This window comes from Leuciscus leuciscus (genome assembly GCF_965113295.1).
Source record: "Leuciscus leuciscus genome assembly, chromosome: 9".
NCBI classification, from domain to species: Eukaryota; Metazoa; Chordata; class Actinopteri; order Cypriniformes; family Leuciscidae; genus Leuciscus; species Leuciscus leuciscus.
The window spans coordinates 9,478,533-9,503,857 of NC_138733.1; the positions used below are offsets into that span (position 1 = coordinate 9,478,533).

The following is a 25,325-nucleotide window of genomic DNA, read 5'->3' on the forward strand; positions in this document are numbered from 1 at the left end:
GGAAAAATGAAGACTAACACCAGAAACATCAGGGGCCGGTTTCACACAGATAGACTTTGACTATGGCTTAGATATAGTAGATAGTCAGACTTCAGATAGACATCTAAATCAGACCGTTGCACAAAGCACTTAAGACTCTGACTATCTTAAGTAGGACTACACTGCAATGCATTCTGGGTAAAATAAGACACTTTTTGGATCGAGTAAGCATATTCAACCGCTCAGTGCAGTTCTGGCCCCCTAGGGGCCAGCTGGTGTTGGTGGACACTTGTTCTAGCCGCCCCTAGAACAAGTGTCCACCAACACCAGCTGAGGGGCCAGCTGGTGTTGGTGGACACTTGTTCTAGGGGCGGCTGGCCCGGAGGAACAAAAGGTCTGATCACGGGCTGAGGGTTTGGCGGCAGGCCAGGGTGATTGTCACTCGGAGCGTGCCGCTCGGCCACGGCCACCTTGGGACTCGGCCGTGAAGCCAGTGCTGAAGCGGTCTTCATGTGGAGGAAGCCGTTCTATTGCAGCTGCGTCTGCCATACGCCCCAGGAGCCTCTGAAAGGTTTCAGTGGGACCCTTTCTCACTTCTTAACGGCACCGACCAAAGCATGCTCTTCTCAGGAGATGTGTTGGACCGAATCCATCTCCATACCGGAATAAGAGATCCTCAAACACAAACAGGAGTGTTGTTGACAGCAGTTGAGAGGTCAGAAGGCTTGCGACCACCGCTGCACTCACGCTGTAGAACCACCAGCTCCGGGAGAGACTTCCAGAAGAAGCACCGACACACTCACTCGTTCAATGAATCAACACTCTTCAGAGACACCGTCATGAAGACCGATCGGCTCCGAAGAGAAAGACAAGTGGTGCGTGCATCCACTTCCGTATTTATACCCGCGCTGCAGGGCGGAGCGTGGATGCAAAGCTCGCACACCAATGATGACAGACTCCCTAAGCGTGATCCCGAGCCAAAGTGTGTCCTCTTGTGGCTGAGCAGGAATCACAGGTTCATCCAGACACATCCAGCGTAGAGCCGCCAGCCGGCACAGATGCGCTCGAGTCCGAGCCGACAGATGGTGAGTCTCCAGTTATTACCACCCTGATTCATGGCCATTTCAGCCTGGGGCCGGTTTCACAAAACTATTTTAGACCGGTCTATAGTGTTAGACAAGTCTAAAATGTGCTCATAGACTAGTCTAATGCAAGTTAGACTGTTTCACAAAAATAAAGACTGACTTAATTTAGACCAAAAAAATTAGACACCTTACCCCCAGACACCTTACCCCCAGGCACCGTACCCCCAGGCTAACTTACCCCCAGACACCTTACCCCCAGGCACCTTATCCCCAGGCACCTTACCCCCAGACACCTTACCCCCAGGCTAACTTACCCCCAGACACCTTACCCCCAGGCACCTTATCCCCAGGCTAACTTACCCCCAGACACCTTACCCCCAGGCTAACTTACCCCCAGACACCTTACCCCCAGGCTAACTTACCCCCAGACACCTTACCCCCAGGCTAACTTACCCCCAGGCACCTTACCCCCAGGCTAACTTAGGTCTAAGACTCTATGTTACCTTGGCAACCAGCAGTAATAATCAGTTACATTACAAACAGCCAAAAGAAAAGGGAAAATGGCTCATAATTTAAACATTTCTTCTTGTTACTACATTCTCTGCTAAATTTCCCAAGTAAAATGTCCTTGTAACTGTTATACTCCTCCAACAAACACATATGTTCCGCTGGGGTAAACTGCACTGAGCGGTTGAATATGCTTACTCGATCCAAAAAGTGTCTTATTTTACCCAGAATGCATTGCAGTGTAGTCCTACTTAAGATAGTCAGAGTCTTAAGTGCTTTGTGCAACGGTCTGATTTAGATGTCTATCTGAAGTCTGACTATCTACTATATCTAAGCCATAGTCAAAGTCTATCTGTGTGAAACCGGCCCCTGATGTTTCTGGTGTTAGTCTTCATTTTTCCTTCTCTACTGCTGTTGGCTCCTCTAATATGCAGTAAAAAAAAATTGTTTTAAACACCATTTAAAAACATATATATATATATATATGTTTATGTAGTGAAGTCTGATGTTTGAGAAACATCACTAACTTTCTGAATTCAATTCAATGAGCACGCCCATAGACGTTGAAATTTTGGTTTATATATATATAATACACATATATATATATATATATATATATATATATATATATATACACACACACACTTTTATAATATGAATATTACTATTATAATAAAATAATTTGAATTATTACATGTTTATTTTAACTTCTTCAGGGTTGGGCCATTTTCTAGGCTTGAAAGTAAATAAAAGAAAGAGCAATTCTGCCTTTCCCACTGATGTAAAATTGCTGGGTAGCGGCTAAACTGTAACATTAGCTGCTACTCACTCACAGCTTCTTGTTATTAGCCAGCAAATAACTAGTACAACCACATCTACAAAGATTGTAATTTGGACAAAAGATTAGCTGTCATAAAATTGTTATTGGTGTCAGTAAAACCTATGTAATTGAACAGCTCGATTGTGGTCTCAGCCTTGATAACGTTACTGCATGTGTAGCTCTCTTATTCACCATAGCTGCCAACTCACGCATTCACCGTGAGACTCGCGCGACTGACACTTTCCACACGCTCTCACACACATCCATTTTATCACGCACAGAGAAATCGCGAAGCAAAGAGGACACTGATACCGACAGACTAGACAGAGTAGTTACTTATGATATATAAAAAAATCTCAGCTCTCAGATTCTGTCAATTTTAATACGCAAGTCAAACAATAAATACCGTTTTGTAAATGTGACGTGACAGATCCCTAGCGCACGTGACCCGATCATCTCTACTAGCTAATAGTAAAAAAAACACGAACACTGTTGAAAGATACAGTACAACTTACCAAAATGTATATCCCTCATACATAATATCGATCAATCAGTGTTTTTCATCCGCGTGAAGAGGTCAGTAACAGCTGGAGAACAATTATGTCACATTTACCTCAGGAAAGCCATTTAATGACCATAATATAGGCTATAGCACGTTAGTTGGCTAGAAAAAAGAGTGGCTAGAGTATTTTGCTAAATATGTGTACTATATTACATATTTATTATATTTTTACTTGTATCATTAAATAAAGTTGTTATTATAAAAAAAAAACGCATTATATTTAATTTGAGTTATTTTTAACCTTAAATAATACCACCAGCTGACAGGGCTCTCTGTGTGTTCACAGCATTAGCTGAGGTTTGTTTTTTCTTGAGAAAAATGAACAGTTACAGTATCTTAAATGCTTGTTAATGTTAATCATTAAAATACAGCTGTTTATTGTTAGTTCATGTTAGCTCAGGTCTATTAAATATTAACAGACTAACAACTGTTGATTTAAAAAATGTATTAATAAAATGAACTTTAACTAAGATCAATAAATGTTTTAGAATTATTTTTCATTGTTAGTTCCTGTTAACCGTCGTACTTAACTAATGGTGAACTTACTATACGACTGTCACATGTAGTTCCACACGCTCGAGTCAGAGATAAACTAAGAGTGCTTTAATCACCAATGGGAACATGCAGGAGACACAGGATCATTACACTCAGACTATACTGGCACACGGGAGAACGGGAACAGAACTAAAACACAAACTAACCCTAAAAAGAACATACACAATACAAACAAATGTTACCATTATTTATTCTTTTGAGCATGTGCAGATACTTTTATTTATTTATTTATTTATATAGCCTTGTTTATACTTTTCGCTGTCTAATTTTCTTTTTGTGTCTGTGCCTCTATTATAATATTAAGTTACGATTTGGTATAATGTTAAATTATAATTTGAATGTCATCTTGATGTGATATTTTAGTTTTTCTTCATTTAAAAAAAAACTAAACAAAAAAAACAATACCTGTGTCTCTGAGGGTTAATATGAGACTTGATGTGTACAGTAACAAAGTACAACAAACAAATCTGATTTCATCCTTACAGGGACAATGGCGTAAAAAGCTAGAGGCGATGGCCGAGGAGAAGAGGAAACAGCTGGACCTGGAAGAAGCGGAATACCGGGCCCAGACACGAGAGGAGGCCATCGAGAGAGCACAAACCCAGCAGTTCTTCCAGACCGACAGAGTGAAAGGCTTCCATGTGTGTGTCTTACGGTATTAGATCACAAATCTTCTTCTGTGGTGAAGTGTTAGTAAACGATCCTCTTGTTTTATAGAGCGCTCTGATGCTGGCGGAGTCTCAGGTCGAGCTGAAGCGCATGAAGCTGAACGCCAGCAGAGCCGCAGACAGAGAGTTCTTGGCTGAAAGGTCTCGCAGAGAAGAGCAGGCGGTCCAGCGGGATCAGCAGAACTTCCAGCGGAGGAGACGAGAACACCTGGCCGTCTCCGAGAGCTGGAGACGTGAAACTCACCGAGTGGTCAGGGGTGTTCACTGATATGCTCACACAAAAATCGCTGCAAAAGATTCTTTCCAACAGGTGTTTTACCATTCGTTGTAAAACTGTGGACCTATTTTTCCAAACGCCTCACACCCGTACATTGTTCCGTTGAGAGCTTGAATAATAGACACTCCAGCCCAGTTTCTGGCGGCGGAGTAATACCGTACCTCACAGCACATCCAATACAAGTCAATGGAGATGGACAAAAACTATGATAAAACCTGTTGGAAAGCATCTTTTGCAGCGATTTTTGTGTGAGCATATCAGTGAACACCCCTGACCACTCGGTGAGTTTCATGTCTTTGTAAACGAAAGTTTAATGCGCTTTAGGAAGGATTGTTCCAATGCACATATGCAGCCATTCTGGAGGGGGAGGGGGAGGGGGAGGGGGAGGGGGAGGGGGGGAAGCGAAAGAAACCTACAATTCTCGGGACAGCAGCATGTGTCCAAATTTTTATCTTAACCGTTCTATTTCATCAGAAATAATCTGTAAACAGGGCTTTAAGTGTAAAATACCAAACTTGTCCTTTAAGAGAGCAGCCAGAAAAATAGAGCGCAACTGGAAGAAAACAAAACTAGACATATTTCGCGTTTCATGGAAATAGAGCCTGATTGCATACAGAGAGGCCTTAAAAGCTGCTAGATCTGCTTATTTTTCAACCCTATTACAAGAAAATAAACAAAACCCTAGGTATTTATTTGAAACATTGGCTAAACTAATGAAAAATAAAGCTTCAAGCCCAGAAGTTTCCAAGCAGCACAGCAGTAATGACTTTATGAACTTCTTCACTTATAAGATTGATCATATCAGGGAGAAAATTATAACATCGTATCGCATCAGGCAGTGCATTGTAGTCTCCCTAAGGAAAAATTTGATTCATTCATTGCTATAGAAGAGGAAGAATTCGTTAAATTCATTAAATCATCTAAATCGACAACATGTATGTTAGACCCTATACCGACTAAGCTACTGAAAGAGATGCTTCTTAATATCATTAATTCATCTTTGTCATTAGGATACGTTCCAAAAACCTTTAAGCTGGTTATGATTAAACCGCTTGTTAAAAAAACGCAACTTGATCCTACAGAATTAGTCAATTACAGGCCGATCTCGAATCTACCTTTTCTGTCAAAGATACTAGAACAGGCGGTATCCTCACAACTATGTTAGTCCATGAGCCAGGGCCCCAAATTTGGTCCATCGGTATCATCTGGGGGGACAAAGTCTCATAGTGATTTTTGGCAAGGTATACACCCCTAGTACTAGAAAAATCACGATAGCAGTGCAGGGGTGGTAGCGAAATCACTTTTTTCAGCTAAAATAAATTCCGTTTTTGAAATCTGGTGTATATCTGGTTTAGGCTCATGCCAGGGATATTGTCAATATTCTATAATATGGTGCTTGGTATCGTTGGAAAGGGGACCTTTTAGGCTTTCATTTAAGCCCAGTACTGAATCTGTCTGACAAACACAGAGGTCACATGACTTCTTTAAACCAGAAATAACACAATTTTTTCACAATTTCCGCCTAAACTGTATGCTTTCTTTTATCCCTGTGGCATGAAAGAACACCAGGGACACAAAACTCAACAACTTCAATACTCAAGGCACTCTGATGACTCAGAAAATGTATAATATACCCATACTATTTATTTGTGAGAGCCTTAAATTAGACTTGTGCAGCCAGCACAAGTCTTCAAAATAGAATAGAGCCAATAGAATGGACAAATAGAATACCCTATTAGTCCAGGGCCAAATGGCCTATTTATTCATGTACAGTTGTAATAAAAAGTAATTGTTTCAATAGTGTTGTCAACATAACACTTGTAAGTGGTTTAACAAAATGTTTCTATCATGTATTTTGATATTCACCCACTTTCAGTTAGGATGTCAGAAAGTGGCTCATGCACAGTTCATATGGATTTTTGGGCTCCAATAGTCCATATTGGACCCAAGAAACATATTTCTGGCCAAAGAGTCCTCGATCTTAGGCTTTCTATACATACTCATATACTCCTTCTGATGCTTCATAAGCCATATTGTCTGAACATTAACGCACAGACCACGGACGGCGCGCTGCGTGGAACTGTTGGTTCAGTTGACTGGTTATAACAACACTACCAACTATGCCATCTTCAATCAACTTCCATTGAGTTCCAGGGGTATTAAATGTAAGTACAAAATACTTTTTCTCTTGTGAATTGGTGGGGAATAGTAGCAGTAGCTAATGTAAGCTTGGTGTTTTAGCAGGCTAGCTATCTTGCAGGTTAAACAGTGTAACAGTAACTGCTACAGTGCAGTCAGGGCTCTCAAGTGTCACGTGACAGTCATTCATATCGGTCTTTTGTCACGCCCGCTCGCCACACATTGTATTTCTCACGCGGAAAAACTATTTATAATATATTTAATATGCCGCAGCGCCCACAATGTCTCTGGCCGCGCCAGTCTCATTATGGAACCGGCAGGAATCAATCGCTGTAAAAATAGAGAGATGAGCAGAGCAACTGAACCAACAATCTTTTCACAAAACTGACAAAACCTTGTCAAACTGTCAAAATCCATCAACATTCCGTGCATGAGCATATTTGGGTCCAATATGGACTTCTGTATGGCTGATGTAACATCAGAAAGAGTCAACGAGTATTTATGGAAAGGTCAAGTTTCAAGTACTCCTTGGTCAGAAAAAAATTCAGTATGTCAAATATGGACTTTTGTCAGGATGATATAACATCCGAATATATCAATCTGAATGTATAGTGTAATTCTTTTAGGGCTCTTTGGCCAGAAATATGTTCAGTAGGTCAAAAGGGGACCTCTGAATAGCTGATTTATCATCAGAAAGAGTCGATAACTTTATATCGTTTTAAAACTTTTGAGGACCCTTTGACCAGAAATAAGTTCAAAACGTCAGATATGGACATCTATATGGTTTATGAAGCATCAGAAGGAGTCTATGAGTATGTATAGAAAGCCCAAGATCGAGGACTCTTTGGCTAGAAATATGTATCTTGGGTCAAGAAAAAAATTCAGTGTGCACCACCACATTGCACACCAGAGCTAACTCCTTCCCATGTTCATTAAAGAGATAACATGTTGCATTGCATTGCACAAACGATCTAACGTTGTGCACTGAGGTTATGCACTTCTTGCATTTACATAATCATTTACTTATTCTGATGTTTTATCAGCCAGACAGCAGTCCATATTTGACCAAAATGTGCAATGCAATGCAACATGTTATCTCTTTAAAGGGATAGTTCACTTTGAAATGTAATTTTGGTATGTTTTAGCTTACCTCAAGGGCGTCCAAGATGTAGGTGTCTTTTTTTCCGCAGTAGTTTCAATTTTGATATTTTTAGGTCAAACCGTTCTTGTCTGTCAGTCATATAATGCAGGTCTATGGTCACTGTCTCAAAGAGCATGCACAGAGTCCAAATTAAACAATTCCCCGTCGTTTTGTTTTAATTTGGACTCTGTGCATGCTCTTTGAGACAAGTGACCATCGACCTGCATTATATGACTGACAGACAAGAACGGTTTGACCTAAAATTGAAACTACTGCGGAAAAAAAGACATCTACATCTTGGATGCCCTTGAGGTAAGCTAAAACATCCCAAAATTACATTTCAAAGTGAACTATCCCTTTAAAGAGATAACATGTTGCATTGCATTGCACATTTTGGTCAAATATGGACTGCTGTCTGGCTGATAAAACATCAGAATAAGTAAATGATTATGTAAATGCAAGAAGTGCATAACCTCAGTGCACAACGTTAGATCGTTTGTGCAATGCAATGCAACATGTTATCTCTTTAATGAACATGGGAAGGAGTTAGCTCTGGTGTGCAATGTGGTGGTGCACACTGAATTTTTTTCTTGACCCAAGATACATATTTCTAGCCAAAGAGTCCTCGATCTTGGGCTTTCTATACATACTCATAGACTCCTTCTGATGCTTCATAAACCATATAGATGTCCATATCTGACGTTTTGAACTTATTTCTGGTCAAAGGGTCCTCAAAAGTTTTAAAACGATATAAAGTTATCGACTCTTTCTGATGATAAATCAGCTATTCAGAGGTCCCCTTTTGACCTACTGAACATATTTCTGGCCAAAGAGCCCTAAAAGAATTACACTATACATTCAGATTGATATATTCGGATGTTATATCATCCTGACAAAAGTCCATATTTGACATACTGAATTTTTTTCTGACCAAGGAGTACTTGAAACTTGACCTTTCCATAAATACTCGTTGACTCTTTCTGATGTTACATCAGCCATACAGAAGTCCATATTGGACCCAAATATGCTCATGCACGGAATGTTGATGGATTTTGACAGTTTGACAAGGTTTTGTCAGTTTTGTGAAAAGATTGTTGGTTCAGTTGCTCTGCTCATCTCTCTATTTTTACAGCGATTGATTCCTGCCGGTTCCATAATGAGACTGGCGCGGCCAGAGACATTGTGGGCGCTGCGGCATATTAAATATATTATAAATAGTTTTTCCGCGTGAGAAATACAATGTGTGGCGAGCGGGCGTGACAAAAGACCGATATGAATGACTGTCACGTGACACTTGAGAGCCCTGACTGCACTGTAGCAGTTACTGTTACACTGTTTAACCTGCAAGATAGCTAGCCTGCTAAAACACCAAGCTTACATTAGCTACTGCTACTATTCCCCACCAATTCACAAGAGAAAAAGTATTTTGTACTTACATTTAATACCCCTGGAACTCAATGGAAGTTGATTGAAGATGGCATAGTTGGTAGTGTTGTTATAACCAGTCAACTGAACCAACAGTTCCACGCAGCGCGCCGTCCGTGGTCTGTGCGTTAATGTTCAGACAATATGGCTTATGAAGCATCAGAAGGAGTATATGAGTATGTATAGAAAGCCTAAGATCGAGGACTCTTTGGCCAGAAATATGTTTCTTGGGTCCAATATGGACTATTGGAGCCCAAAAATCCATATGAACTGTGCATGAGCCACTTTCTGACATCCTAACTGAAAGTGGGTGAATATCAAAATACATGATAGAAACATTTTGTTAAACCACTTACAAGTGTTATGTTGACAACACTATTGAAACAATTACTTTTTATTACAACTGTACATGAATAAATAGGCCATTTGGCCCTGGACTAATAGGGTATTCTATTTGTCCATTCTATTGGCTCTATTCTATTTTGAAGACTTGTGCTGGCTGCACAAGTCTAATTTAAGGCTCTCACAAATAAATAGTATGGGTATATTATACATTTTCTGAGTCATCAGAGTGCCTTGAGTATTGAAGTTGTTGAGTTTTGTGTCCCTGGTGTTCTTTCATGCCACAGGGATAAAAGAAAGCATACAGTTTAGGCGGAAATTGTGAAAAAATTGTGTTATTTCTGGTTTAAAGAAGTCATGTGACCTCTGTGTTTGTCAGACAGATTCAGTACTGGGCTTAAATGAAAGCCTAAAAGGTCCCCTTTCCAACGATACCAAGCACCATATTATAGAATATTGACAATATCCCTGGCATGAGCCTAAACCAGATATACACCAGATTTCAAAAACGGAATTTATTTTAGCTGAAAAAAGTGATTTCGCTACCACCCCTGCACTGCTATCGTGATTTTTCTAGTACTAGGGGTGTATACCTTGCCAAAAATCACTATGAGACTTTGTCCCCCCAGATGATACCGATGGACCAAATTTGGGGCCCTGGCTCATGGACTAACATAGTTGTGAGGATACCGCCTGTTCTAGTATCTTTGACAGAAAAGGTAGATTCGAGATCGGCCTGTAATTGACTAATTCTGTAGGATCAAGTTGCGTTTTTTTAACAAGCGGTTTAATCATAACCAGCTTAAAGGTTTTTGGAACGTATCCTAATGACAAAGATGAATTAATGATATTAAGAAGCATCTCTTTCAGTAGCTTAGTCGGTATAGGGTCTAACATACATGTTGTCGATTTAGATGATTTAATGAATTTAACGAATTCTTCCTCTTCTATAGCAATGAATGAATCAAATTTTTCCTTAGGGAGACTACAATGCACTGCCTGATGCGATACGATGTTATAATTTTCTCCCTGATATGATCAATCTTATAAGTGAAGAAGTTCATAAAGTCATTACTGCTGTGCTGCTTGGAAACTTCTGGGCTTGAAGCTTTATTTTTCATTAGTTTAGCCACTGTTTCAAATAAATACCTAGGGTTTTGTTTATTTTCTTGTAATAGGGTTGAAAAATAAGCAGATCTAGCAGCTTTTAAGGCCTCTCTGTATGCAATCAGGCTCTATTTCCATGAAACGCGAAATATGTCTAGTTTTGTTTTCTTCCAGTTGCGCTCTATTTTTCTGGCTGCTCTCTTAAAGGGATAGTTCACTTTGAAATTAAATTTTGGTATGTTTTAGCTTACCTCAAGGGCATCCAAGATGTAGGTGTCTTTTTTTCCGCGGTAGTTTCAATTTTGATATTTTTAGGTCAAACCGTTCTTGTCTGTCAGTCATATAATGCAGGTCTATGGTCACTGTCTCAAAGAGCATGCACAGAGTCCAAATTAAAACAATTCCCCATCGTCCAAATTAAACAATTCCCCATCGTAAGTACACATTGATGGCCCAAGACACGAAACGAGCGGTTTGTGTGAGAAAACGAACAGTATTTATATAGTTTTTACCACTTATACACAGACATTTCCAAGTGATCTGAGAGAGCGGGCGGGTATAGAAATATACACTAGATGTCGCCTTGGCTACTGCGAAACCGTTGCCAAGGCGACATCTATTGTATATATCTATACCCGCCCGCGCTCTCAGATCACTTGGACGTGGCTGAGTTCAAGAGGTAAAAACGATATAAAAACTGTTCGTTTTCTCACACAAACCGCTCGTTTCGTGTCTTAGGCCATCAATGTGTACTTACGATGGGGAATTGTTTAATTTGGACGATGGGGAATTGTTTAATTTGGACTCTGTGCATGCTGTTTGAGACAAGTGACCATCGACCTGCATTATATGACTGACAGACAAGAACGGTTTGACCTAAAAATATCAAAATTGAAACTACTGCGGAAAAAAAGACACCTACATCTTGGATGCCCTTGAGGTAAGCTAAAACATACCAAAATTTAATTTCAAAGTGAACTATCCCTTTAAAGGACAAGTTCGGTATTTTACACTTAAAGCCCTGTTTACAGATTATTTCTGATGAAATAGAACGGTTAAGATTAAAATTTGGACACATGCTGCTGTCCCGAGAATTGTAGGTTTCTTTCGCTTCCCCCCCCACCTCCAGAATGGCTGCATATGTGCACTGGAACAATCCTTCCTAAAGCGCATTAAACTTTCGTTTACAAAGACGTGAAACTCTTTGAAAAGTCATGTGACCTCTGTGTTTGTCAGACAGATTCAGTACTGGGCTTAAATGAAAGCCTAAAAGGTCCCCTTTCCAACGATACCAAGCACCATATTATAGATTATTGACAATATCCCTGGCATGAGCCTAAACCAGATATACACCAGATTTCAAAAACGGAATTTATTTTAGGGGGTTAGTAACTTCATGAGCTGAAAAAAGTGATTTCGCTACCACCCCTGCACTGCTATCATGATTTTTCTAGTACTAGGGGTGTATACCTTGCCAAAAAACAACGATAGCATTTGCCCCCCCGATGATACCGATCAACCCCCCTGGCTCATGGACTATGTTCCTTTTTAGAAAGAAATGATATCTGCAAGGATTTTCAGTCTGGATTTAGACCGTACCATAGTACTGAGACTGCTCTCATTAGAGTCACACATGATTTGCTCTTATCATCCGATCGTGGTTGTATCTCGCTATTAGTGTTACTCGATCTTAGTGCTGCATTTGACATCATTGACCACAACATTCTTTTAAATAGACTCGAAATTTATGTTGGCATTAGTGGAATTGCACTAGCATGGTTTAAATCATACTTATCTGACCGTTATCAGTTTGTAGCAGTAAATGAAGAGATGTCTCATCGATCACAAGTTCAGTATGGTGTACCACAAGGCTCAGTACTAGGACCGTTGCTGTTCACTCTGTACATGCTACCCTTAGGAGATATCATTAGGAAGCATGGCATTAGTTTTCACTGTTATGCTGATGATACTCAGCTGTATATTTCTTCACGCCCTGACGAAACTTAGAAATTCACAAAATTAATGGAATGTATAGCTGATATAAAAAATTGGATGACTCGTAATTTCCTACTACTTAATACTGAAAAAACAGAGATTCTAATTATTGGACAAAAAACGTCCTCACGTAATAACCCAGAATACTGTCTAACACTTGATGGCTGCTCTCTTAAAGGGATAGTTCACTTTGAAATAAATTTTTGGTATGTTTTAGCTTACCTCAAGGGCATCCAAGATGTAGGTGTCTTTTTTTCCGCAGTAGTTTCAATTTTGATATTTTTAGGTCAAACCGTTCTTGTCTGTCAGTCATATAATGCAGGTCGATGGTCACTGTCTCAAAGAGCATGCACAGAGTCCAAATTAAAACAATTCCCCATCGTCCAAATTAAACAATTCCCCATTGTAAGTACACATTGATGGCCTAAGACACGAAACGAGCGGTTTGTGTGAGAAAACGAACAGTATTTATATAGTTTTTACCACTTATACACAGCCACGTCCAAGTGATCTGATCTGACGTGTACGCAGACTGGTGCATAGATACACACTAGATGTCGCCTTGTCTACAGCAGTTCATTGGAACGAATGTCTTTAAGGCGACATCTAGTGTATATATCTATGCACCAGTCTGCGTACACGTCAGATCAGATCACTTGGAAATGTCTGTGTATAAGTGGTAAAAACTATATAAATACTGTTCGTTTTCTCACACAAACCGCTCGTTTCGTGTCTTGGGCCATCAATGTGTACTTACGATGGGGAATTGTTTAATTTGGACGATGGGGAATTGTTTTAATTTGGACTCTGTGCATGCTCTTTGAGACAGTGACCATCGACCTGCATTATATGACTGACAGACAAGAACGGTTTGACCTAAAAATATCAAAATTGAAACTACTGCGGAAAAAAAGACACCTACATCTTGGATGCCCTTGAGGTAAGCTAAAACATATCAAAAATTAATTTCAAAGTGAACTATCCCTTTAAGTCTTCGTCGTCGGTTAGGAACCTGGGTGAGCTCTTTGATACCAATCTTTCATTTGAAAGTCACGTGTCTAGTATCTGTAAAACCGCATTTTTCCATCTTGAAAATATATCTAAATTACGTCATATGCTCTCATTGACAAATGCGGAACAATTAGTTCATGCGTTCATGACCTCAAGGCTAGATTATTGTAATGCTCTACTGGGTGGTTGCCCTGCACGCTTAATAAACAAACTACAGCTGGTCCAAAACGCAGCAGCTCGAGTTCTTACCAGAACCAGGAAGTATGACCATATTAGCCTAGTTCTGTCAACACTGCACTGGCTCCCTATTAAACATCGTGTACATTTTTAAATATTGCTGATTACTTACAAAGCACTAAATGGTTTAGCTCCGCGGTGCTTGAGCGAGCTCTTAACGCATTATAGTCCTTCACGTCTATTGCGATCTCAAAATTCCGGCCAGTTGATAATACCTAGAATATCTAAATCGACTGCTGGCGGTAGATCCTTTTCCTATTTAGCACCAAAACTTTGGAACAGTCTTCCTAACATTGTCCGGGAAGCAGACACACTCTTTGTCAGTTCAAAGCTAGACTAAAGACACATCTCTTTGACCTACAGTAGCATACACATAACACATTATAGACTAGATAGATTAGGTCAGCCAGAACTGGGAACACTTCCCATAAATCCTGATGTATTCGTTACATCATAAGAAGAATGGCGTCTACGCTAATATTAGTCTCTCTGTTTATCCCGAGGTTTACCGCAGTCCGTCGGATCCAGGCCGTATCCAGATCTGATGAAGGACCTGCGCCTGGACACACACACACACACTCCAGATCTGATGAAGGACCTGTGCCTACCCAACCAAACACACTCATTTAAGATGGACCACATGGACACCAATCAGACTGTGAGTACCGATATTCAATTAAGTTTTATTTTATAATGTTTAAACGAAGCAAAGTTTATATAGCCAAAGTGAGAGCTGCTAACTATCAATTAATCATTAATTCCCACAAATTTTGAATTCATGCGCTAGCTTTATTAATTACTACGACGTTCTTAATCCGTGGCCATGATTTAATGAATCCTTGTTGAGTTTTAATGACTATAATAAGTAAATCTAGCCAGCACATTAATTAAACTTAAAAAGATGTGTGTAAGATGTACCTGTAGCTTACTGTATTAGTGTGAAACTTGCTTAATACTCATTGTTTTACCATATTAGTTAAGTATAAAATGTATACTTAAGTATGAAGTGCAGTTCATCTGTGGTGTTCTTTGTCCAGAGGAATGCTGAACCATGTGATGTGATGTGTGTCCTGCTCCTGCATGCTAGCGTACTCGTGTATGGACACATGTGTACTGGCTTGCTGTTCAGTAGTGGTGTAATAGTATATTTATATTAACCCTTTCCATAGGCCATCATGTGTGCCCTGGCTGTCCTCCGGGATCTTCCTCTCTGGGCCGGATCATCATTACAGGTCAGAGCAGATTATATATTATTTCGGCACAGTGCCCAGTGCACCTTTTGTTACTGATATTTATGTGAGCACAACCGTGATTGTTCTCTGATGACTATTTCAGTGAAGTGGAAGAATTTAACAGAAAAATGTACAAACAATTGAGGAAAGAAGTGAGACCATTCAGTTGGTGGGTATTGCTCTTATATAGTTTGGAATTAGACATCAGTAACATGAATATTCTGTTCGGCTTTCTCTCTACAACTGCAACAGTGCACAAGTGTTACATCAGAGATTTATATTTCAGTTGAACATGTTAAACAAATGTCTCTTATTTAATTCTCTCTCTCAGAGTTGAAGCCCTTCTGTCTGTGCAGCGACGGATGAAAAGGAGGTCTTTTTGGTGTTGTTGTTATTGCAAAAATGACATATAAATAAATATACATTTTTGAATCATTCTTGAGTCTAGTCTTGCCTCTCTACAACCTTTACAATATCTGGCTGTAATTTAGTGACTGCATATGCTAATTCCATCTTTACTTTACCTGATAATGAGCTAATTAGTTCAACTTAAGGAGGTTAATCAATATACAGTATAATTCAAGAAGCTAAGACTTACTCCACTTTTCAGTTGTTTAAAGATTGATATACATTTTTCATTTATATTTTGTGTAAATTAATTTGTTTAAATTTAAAATTGTGACTCACTTTGTGTACACACTTTGTAATTAACCTCTGATGCATTTTGAATCAAAAATCACATTTATAAAAAAAATACTCCTGAGTTTAAATATCTTGATACTATGTACAAAGTAACTAAACCACTGGGTCTAGAACTGCAGCCGCCATAACATCCAATTCGGTAGGTCTGGTCCTGGAACTGGGGTTCTGAAACCATAGATATACATAATAAAGGGTTAGGGTTAGGCAAAGAGTATAGAAGCCCAAGAGGCGAAACTCAATAGAACGCTCCATAGCAACAGTTGCCCCCATGACGTGACGGCGCGGCCGCCATTATGGACTGAAAACTGAAGGAAAACGCAGAAAAATAGTCAATGGCACTGAAAAACTTACCATAACAAAAACTTAACATAACTTAATTTTTTCTGGCCGTCATATCTAAATATGAAAACAATTTAAAATACATTAATGAGGATGACCGACGTTAAATGACAGAAAATGTTACGTTTATGTGTTGGTTATGCATGGCCTAATTACCCTTAGGAAAATAGTATTTTGGGACAAAATATTACTATAGAAGGACTATAAGACTACTATAGAATTACTAAAGCGGCTCGTATTCCTATAAGATTACTATAATATTTTGTCCCAAAATACTATAAGATTCCTATAGTACTTTTTCGTAAGGGTATGTCCCCCACCGAATCGGCTTCATTAGCCTAGCTACCACTTACGGTTTGCAAAGATACAATTATAAAATTACTGCAAACCTTTAATCTATCAATATTTATGTTCTATTATGCATTTTCCTTGTTATATGAATAACAGAAATTCATGAAATAATATATAGGCAGACACACAGTAATAAGATATTTATTCAAATGTTGATTTTGAAATTAGTGAACATCACCATATATATGATTTGGAAAAATAAATAAGTAAATAAATAAATAAATAAAATTATAAATGAACATTTCTAAAGACATTTAATCTTTTACATAGAATATCACAAAAATATTAACAACTTGTTTTTTCAACCTCTTCAGTGAAAGTGCACACAGTGAACGTTTCAATGGCAAGAACAAAAACAATCTATGAATGTCCTATTACAGGCGGAAAGGTACAAAAAAGATGTGCAATCTAGGAAGTGCACACATGAACTATAAACAGTACTAAAATGTAAGTGGTGCCAAGATCTCAGTAATTAATCAGACACCACCATCTATTGTGTGTGCATTTGTGTATGAGACGTTTTTTTGTATTTTTTTCTTTTTGTGAGAGAAGAGGCATTGATTTTGCCATTGACTGGCGCTAACGATTTCAGCAGCTTTCAGTCCATAATGGCGGACGCGCCTCCGCAGCGCCATCTACAGACTGTTACCCATAACACAACAGAGTTTCGCCTCTTGGGCTTCTATTCGGTTGTTAAGTCGTGACGTAACCACTCTCCGATAATACTCTTTCCGGGTCCAAAGTCCAGGTCCTCTCTACCTACCTACCGCTTTCGCTAGTGTTTTGGTTATTATTGAGTGTTTTTACAATGCCGCAGTGCTGTGTCCCGTGTCCCGAGCTAACTCACTTCAACCTCGTAAATCTTCTTTTTCATTGATGCCTGGACTCTACCCTTAATTAATGATGAGCTACACTAACCACTCTGTTGGTGTTAAAGGAATTTAAACCCTTTTTGACCGCCAAGGGTGCCTCACTAAGAAGGACGTGGTCGTAAATAAATTTACAGGTTCCACCATTGTTATTTCTGGACGAGAGGAGCGCTCGGACCCGGAAAAGGCTAAACGTCACGCGTGACGTCAGACTTAACAATCGGATACTCTTTGGGTTAGGGTTAGGACAGAGGATGTGCCTTTATTATGTATATCTATGCCTGAAACTGCAGCCTGAGGGATCCGATCCAAGATGGCGGCATGTTAAGATAACTATTAGTCGCTCTGCTGACAAAAAACTATTATAACTCATGTAAACCTTACCTTACCTTACACATCCATTGTGTGTTTTATTAATGATGTAATTGTGGAATAATTATGCCAAAAAGTGCTGGAAAACGTAAAGAACGGGCGAAAAGTATGATGGATGTATCCGTAGATATGCACGATTACGCACTTTCTGCCGTTACTGATCCCGGTCCTGGACACACTCTGGATACTCTTTGCTTAACTCATCTTCCCGACACGTCAACTAAGCCTGTTTCTAAGAAAGGAAAAATGGAAACTTTGGAAGATGTGGTCGCGATGCTATCATCCATTTCATCACTGATCAACGAGCGCTCTGATTCTCTTGAAAAGTTGGTGAGTAACAATGCTATGAAAATTGAGGGCTTGAAAAAGACTGTGGACTTTGTCTCTGCTGAAGTCAAAGATATGAAAGTGAAGGTTGACCACCTAGCTTCTCGGTTGCAACGCGGCGAGCAGCGAATTGAGACGTGTGAAACTCGTTTAGCAGACATGGAGAGATATTCGAGGCGCTGGAATCTTCGGCTGAGAGGGGTTCTAGAAAAGGAGAACATCAGGGATGAAGTCATCCGCATATGTGAACAAACATATCCTGAAGGGAAGGGCACATTCTCCTTTGCTATAGACTCAGTTCACAGATTGGGGAAAAAGCCAAATGAAATTGGCAACAAGTCTGTCCCTCGTGCTGTAATAGTGCAGTTTACCTCACGCATTATCAGGGATGCTGTGTGGAAGGCAGCGAAGTCTTCGGCTTATCTAAAGGACAATGGGATGCGGTTTATGGAAGACCTTACTCCACTGGACAGAGAAAGATGGAAGAAGTTGTGGCCTATGGTAGAAGAAGCACACGCAGCTGGAAAAGCTTCCTACTACGTCGGTGCACGCGCCTGAGGATTCTCATTAATGGTACTAAGATCTGTTTGCCTGCGTCTGCTGAAAAATTAATTTAAAAAAAGAAGACTCTGACTTTCTTTTACGATCATAACTCCCTTTAGCGGACCAGTTTATCGTCGACGAACTTTACAATCTTTATCGAAGTTTTCGATTACAAGTCACCATCACTTCTACGGATGATGCGTCTGTATTATTACGGCTTGTGTTTTTTGTTCACATAATATTATGTTACTTTCTTTCGGCAACCAGTTGTCATGTCTTGACGGAAGGACTTTCTCTCAGTATGTTCAGATGAGCTACGTTTCTCAGGTTTATACTTACTACTTGTTGTGCTCTTTTTGCACTTGCTTTAACTTTCTTTGTTCATTGACTTGTTAATTAGGGGTTCAAGCACGAAGTGCTGAACACCTATTGTATTTGTAAAGATTTTTATTATTAGGGGTTCAAGCACGAAGTGCTGAAACCCTATTGTAATTGTGCTGATTTTTAGGGGTTCAAGCACGAAGTGCTGAAACCCTATTGTGGTCTCTCTCTCTCTCTCTCTCTCTCTCTCTCTCTCTCTCTCTTTCCCTTTCTCTCTCTCTATCTCAGGTACAAGCTGGGTAAGATTCTTTGGTGTAACCAATGTATAACCATGTTCTAGATATTTGAATTGATTGTGGAATTGATCTCTGATATCTGAAATATTAAATTGCTACAATGTGATTATTCCAACTGGGTTTGACATTGTTTATTTAATGGTTAAAAGGAATAGTCAAACATTCGCTCACTTTTAGTGAGGCACAGATATTATTAAAACCTTTCATTTATGGAGTCAGATGAATTAACGAATGAGTACATGATTAATGTATTGCAAATTTAACCAACAAATACTTTGCATGAGTGAGGACAGAACACGTGACAACCTTCCCCGTGTATTGGCGAACCGGCAGATTGGGCCAATATAGCGGGCCTTACAGTTCATTCTTTTGTGCAATTTTTTCATATATTCAATGATTCATTCAGGCATTGTCTCATTAAATCAATCAAATCAATCATTCATTTATTTCATCATTAGTTACATTCAATCAATCAAAATACATTGATTCATGTATTCAGTCACTCATTTGTTCCTTCTTTCATTTATTTACTCGTACCTCTGCCCATTCTGTGGATCCCAGCAGACCAAACTCTTCTGCATCCCAACTGGCAAAGATCAGCGTTCTCCTCGGCCTCCAACCTGACACACACACACACACACACACACAGAGACACAAACACATGGTCATCACCAAAAGAAACTGAGAACACATTAAGTGTCCTGTTTAAACGGGCCTTAAACTAGACGGTGAGATGACACACACCTCTTTTCATGAGTTTTCCAGCCGCTCTGACGTTCTCGTGCACCACAGCGGCTCCTGACACGGGATCAATCCCTCCGAAAACCCAAGCGTCACGATGGCCGCCCAGAATCACGTACCGGTCTGAACACACACAACCAAACTCAACTAGATAGTATAAAATAAAGCTACGCAAACTCTCAAACAGAGTAGACCCCCAAAATAAACCAGATAATGTAATGTCACCTGGCTCCACGGCTCCTCGGATCCAGCCAATCACGTTGTAGATACGGGTCCATCCACTCGGCTCCAATCTGCTCCGCCAGATCCAGATTCTGCTGCGTTCCTGCCAGGTGTGGAAGCCTGGTGAACTTCCTATATATGACAAACATGAGACAAACATAATCTAGACTGGCTCATCTCCAAATGAGAAGGACAACTAGGCTAACAGGCTGTGTGTCAAAGTACTTATAATGTTTCCCGCAGGAGAACTTTGTCTTGGATGAGAAAACTGCTGCAACATCAACCCACCAAAAATATCCATCATTCACATTACAACATTAATATTCATTCCACATTAAAACTTTCTTCCCTAAACTAAATAAAAACACTATTATTAAATAAACAAAATAAAAAGATAAACACTTTTAGTTCATAAATTACCTAAAAAGGATGCAACTCCTATATTTATATGACCTTTAATCCGCCAACAATACATGCAGTTGTATCACCAGCTTATGTTTTAGATGCACTTAATATCATTCAATAATATCAGGACTAGATGGTGTTTAATATTCTCTGCTTGCATCTCATCCAGAAAGTCTTGCAGGAAGCTTTTCGATGCGTGTCCATGATTGACAGTAGTAGGTCGAGCAAACCAGCCTAAGATGATGAGAAACACACACGTTACACCAAACCAGGTCTGAGAAATATTAGCAATTCCTCTGTTTAATGCGCATAAGAGGAATTTTTGATGAAGGTCTGTTCAAAATTAAACATCATGAATGCACTCACTCTTAAAAATAAAGGTTCCTAAAGGGGTTTTTCACAGAAAAACTATAGAAGAACCAGTTTGAGTTCCCCAGAGAACCTTTCAGTGAACGGTTCTTCAAAGAAACGAGTGTAAGGAACATTTTAAGAATCTAAAGAATGTTTTATACAATGGAAAGGTTCCATTAATGTTAAAGATTCTTCATGGAACCACCAATTCTACAAAAATAACCTTTATTTTGTGTAATGTATCATTGAAAGCAACAATAAACAAAGTGAGCAAAACATCCGGGGTTCACACACCATTTGATGGATTTTCATGACTTTTTTTCCATGTAGATTTGGTTTAGCATGTTTATGAAAGAATCTAACTCACAGAGAGCAATTTATAGCTAATGCAATATTTAGAGCTGAACATAATTACACACACAAAAAAATGCATTCAGAAAATAAATATAGGCTACATCACTGTTTTATTTCCATGAGTTTCCCAGATCTTTAAATTCTCTGATATTTCATGGTTGTGGGACCCTTGAACATTTCTTCAAGACTGTGTTTATCTGTAAACATATTTATCCAAATAAAAGGTATTTAAACACCTGCATTTAAATAAAGATCTATGGGGTCTCAGTATAGTCACACCTGTCCTAAATCCAGACATTCAAGACCTGAGGAATGCAGCACAGGAGATCTGGACAGGTGAGACCAACAGGTATCAAACACCTCAATTTGATTTTGACCATTAGCAACGAAAAATTAATAAACATTTGAGTTGCTATTTCTAACGAACCCTATATTTGGCCACTTTGTATCAACATGTTTTTATGGCAAAATGATGCACAAAGGACAGTCTAAAAAACAGTGGCGGCTCCAGAGATTTTCTGTTGCAGGTGCTATGGGGATGCTCAACACTTAAGAGAAGGTGCTTTGAATTGTGGGGCGTTTCATTATGGAGTTAGCATCGGACCACCCTTGGTATAGGCCTACACATGCGTACACGCCCGCATTAACTATACTCGTTCCACGACTATAAGCAGATATATACTGTATATATATGTAAAAGTATTCGACGCAAGGGCTATAGACAGGGACGCAACTACCCAGTGTCAGAGGGGTATGCAGCAACAATTTTGGCAATCATCAATCTGGTGCACTTTGAGAGTTAAAAATTAAAAGCTCCAACCCATATTCAGTGTGCAAATTAAAGAAAGAAAAATGTAAACCTCTTTTAGTTACAGTGTCAGTCTACATTACACTACTACATAATAATAGTTATAATATTAATCCCATGATAGTAATAGCCATATATTGCAAAACAAATGCACTGAAAAATAAATGAAACTTTCATAATTAGTTTTGTACTAATTTCTATACTTGAGAGAGTATTTCTACTTCACATTAAAGATGTGATTGGGCCAGCCCAGTGTCAATCAAGAAAAGAACCAATGGGCCGCTGATCTACGTGTTTCATGGGGTGTCAGGAAAAAAAACTAACGCTGACTTTTTTTGACCAATGCATTACACCGGTGTTACAATATATTCGGTTCCTGAAATATTTGGTTCCAATGGGTGGAGCTACCATGAATATTCACGAGACCATAGCGTGCATGGGCGGGGCGTATACAAGCGAGTGGAACAGAAATTATTAGCGTGAGCGCCTCAGATCGCGTTTTGTCTTAAACTACTCATAACTGTTCGTTTCTCACGAATGACTGAGATTAAGCTTTTTAAATGTCTATTATTGCATGTTTAAATAAATATTTACAAATATATTCTTGTGTTTTGATTCTGTCTCCCAAAGTTGTCTGTATAGGCTATTATTGAAATAGCTTTTATAGGATGATATAGCTCAAGACAACATAGGCAACTTGGAGTTGCATGTTGTTGCATGCTTTGAATGTTGCTTTACACTCAACTGAAAATCTTTTTGATACACAACTGTCAAAGGTTATCATAAATGTTAAGCTTCAGTTGCTGTTGTTTTAATGCTTTAGAACATTGGTCAAATTAAGTGATAATTATTTCAATTGTATTGATGTATACATAGCAAGGTCCAACTAAAGTAATTTTATACTCAGTTTGTGCAATTTGTAGTTTTGAATCACTACCATTCCAAAGGTAAGTGCACTTAATTGTAATAAAACAGAGACAAAACTCTAGCAAATTGATTCATTTAATGTAGTTTTTTATTTGGCAATGCCAAATTTCTAATTTTCTTTCACTGATATCATGCATGGGAGTACAACATTAAGGGTGTTTGCATCTAGGGCAAATAAAAACCTCACTGTATACTATAGATTAGAATAAGACTTCATCTAAAAGTAGTATGTTTTGATCATGAAGAGACAGAAATCACTAAGTGTTACTTAACTCACCTCTCATTGTGAAGTTATGTGCCCTTCTAAGAAGGACATATTTTAAAAAAATTTTAGAAACACCATGAGGAACCTTTCCAGATTTTCTTTCAATTCATACAAGGTTTTAAACATTTCCTTATATTGACAGCCCAAGTGACAAATTCAACAAAGATGGGTAGGTTATTTATATGAATTGTGGTTGAGACTCGTTATTATTTTAAAACATCATCATAGCTAACTGGATGTTGAATGCTTCACAAACTATATACTGAACCAATTATTTATTGGCCAAAGCTGTGTACAATAGTAAATTGCACAGACATAGAGGTCAGAAATAGAGGTCAGTTTCTCAGGTGTGGTGGGATATGGACATATAATTAAAAAGTATTCTCAGTTAAAGAATATAATACATATAATTTTTATAATATACAACTATATGCATAAAGTTATCTACCTATCCTAAATATGATCTAGACTGTTTAAAATTGATAAACAAAAACATCTGCCTCAACATATTTCTGTGAAAAAATTATTGAGTTTTTTTTAAAGCATTTATTGAGTTTTTTTTAAAGCATTCATTCATTAACTCGAAATTATTTTTATAGTAAGATACAGTGTCTTAAAATTACATATTTTATTCAAATTCAGCTATAAAAACAAGAATGTTAGACAAGAGAAAATTAATACAGCAGGACTAATAAAATGTTTACTATATTATTCAAATATGTATTTATAAATATACCTTTCCTTAATATTTTGGTATACCCATGCCTTCTACACCAGTGTGTTTTTCTGTTCACTTGTTTACAAAAAGATTACATAAGAATGATAACATTACTAAACTGATAAGATGTAGGCCTAATTTTTATGATTAATGGTTAGTCATTATTATCAATTAATTTGACCACTGTTCTAAAGCATTGCTAGAGAAAACAACTGTTAATGCATCTGAAGCTTAACATTTATGATAACCTTTGATAAAGTAAAGGTTGTGTATCAAAAAGATTTTCAGTTGAGTCAGTATAAAGCAACATCCAAAGCATGCAACATGCAACTCCAAGTTCTTATGGCGTCTTGAGCTATCAGCCTATAATTTAAAGGCTATTTTAATAATATGCAGACAACTTTGGAAGACAGAATAAAGACACAAGAATATATTTGTAAATATTTATTTAACCAGCAATCACACACCTTTAAAAATCCTAATCTCAGTAATTCAAGAGAAACGAACAGTTCTATAATGTCAGCAACAACTAATCTGGGAAAATTTGGAGAAATATGCCTTTATTGTAGGTCTTGCAACGCTTTCTAGAGGATTATTTCAGTTCAGGTAAACTCAGAGTACTGAAACACATGCTACAAAACGATGAATTATTTATAAAATATATACGAGTAGTTTAAGATTAACTTCGTTCATCTTTATTACCTGTTTGAAATAAATAATCCATAAAACAAAACGAGCAGGCGCTCACGCTAATAATTTCCGTTCCACTCGCTTGTATTTGTCGCCCCGCCCACGCTATGGTCTCGTAAATATTCATGGTAGCTCCACCCATTGGAACCAAATATTTCAGGAACTGAATATATTGTAACACCGGCACTAACCCATGCGCCGCCAATTAAACTAAACAAAACGAATGGGCCGCCGAAGTACGGCGTCGTTTATGGGCCGTTAAGACAAAAAAAAAAAGACAAAAAAAAAAAGAGATGTATCGGCCCAAAAAGAACGTCGGCCCACCGGGAATCTCCCGGTAGTCCCGATGGCCAGTAGCCTACATGCCTGGATGTCACACAAAATCCTACCTGTAGCCTTTTACCATCCACTTAATTAGCTGCTGTCGCATCAATTGACATGCCATCTCCTTTTCCCTCTTTCTTTTTCTATTTTTAGTCCCCGACAGCTTTTTTGCTTTATCCATCTTTTTCGACGACAACTCACTAACGTTACTCGTTCCTGCTTGCTCAGCGCTCACGGCGCCCGCGCCCGCTCGCGATTTTTAAATTATTATTTAATTCCTATTTTTAACAACATGAAAAAGACTATTCAAACATGACA

General features: G+C 38.6%; 2 protein-coding genes and 1 long non-coding RNA gene across 4 annotated transcripts in view; 2 read left to right on the forward strand and 1 right to left on the reverse strand.

Moving 5' to 3' along the window:
* The first annotated feature begins 689 nt into the window (after positions 1-689).
* Positions 690-4,811, forward strand: LOC309506423 (cilia- and flagella- associated protein 210-like). Its single transcript, XM_082180365.1, has 3 exons — positions 690-1,064; positions 3,994-4,149; positions 4,226-4,811. Exons 1-3 carry the CDS (start codon positions 1,038-1,040, stop codon positions 4,442-4,444), a joined length of 402 nt encoding a protein of 133 aa, XP_082036491.1. The 5' UTR covers positions 690-1,037; the 3' UTR covers positions 4,445-4,811.
* A 1,887-nt stretch (positions 4,812-6,698) lies between these two features.
* LOC309506446 lies at positions 6,699-15,519 on the forward strand. Of its 2 annotated transcripts, XR_014208747.1 has the most exons (5): positions 6,699-7,900; positions 10,994-14,508; positions 15,020-15,082; positions 15,186-15,251; positions 15,414-15,519. It is a non-coding gene; the product is annotated as an uncharacterized lncRNA (long non-coding RNA). The 2 variants fall into 2 exon arrangements; XR_014208748.1 differs by lacking the exon at positions 6,699-7,900 and having other exon boundaries at positions 9,171-14,508.
* A 139-nt stretch (positions 15,520-15,658) lies between these two features.
* Positions 15,659-25,325, reverse strand: part of LOC309506417 (putative N-acetylated-alpha-linked acidic dipeptidase) — a 68,808-nt gene continuing 59,141 nt past the window's right edge. Inside the window, exons 2-6 of the mRNA XM_082180355.1 lie at positions 20,586-20,804; positions 20,169-20,297; positions 19,947-20,066; positions 19,740-19,822; positions 15,659-15,949 (exon numbers count right to left, since the gene is read on the reverse strand). Of these exons, the coding sequence (XP_082036481.1) occupies positions 15,878-15,949; positions 19,740-19,822; positions 19,947-20,066; positions 20,169-20,297; positions 20,586-20,640 (459 nt within the window). The 5' untranslated portion in view covers positions 20,641-20,804 and the 3' untranslated portion in view covers positions 15,659-15,877. The remainder of the gene's footprint in view (positions 15,950-19,739; positions 19,823-19,946; positions 20,067-20,168; positions 20,298-20,585; positions 20,805-25,325) is intronic.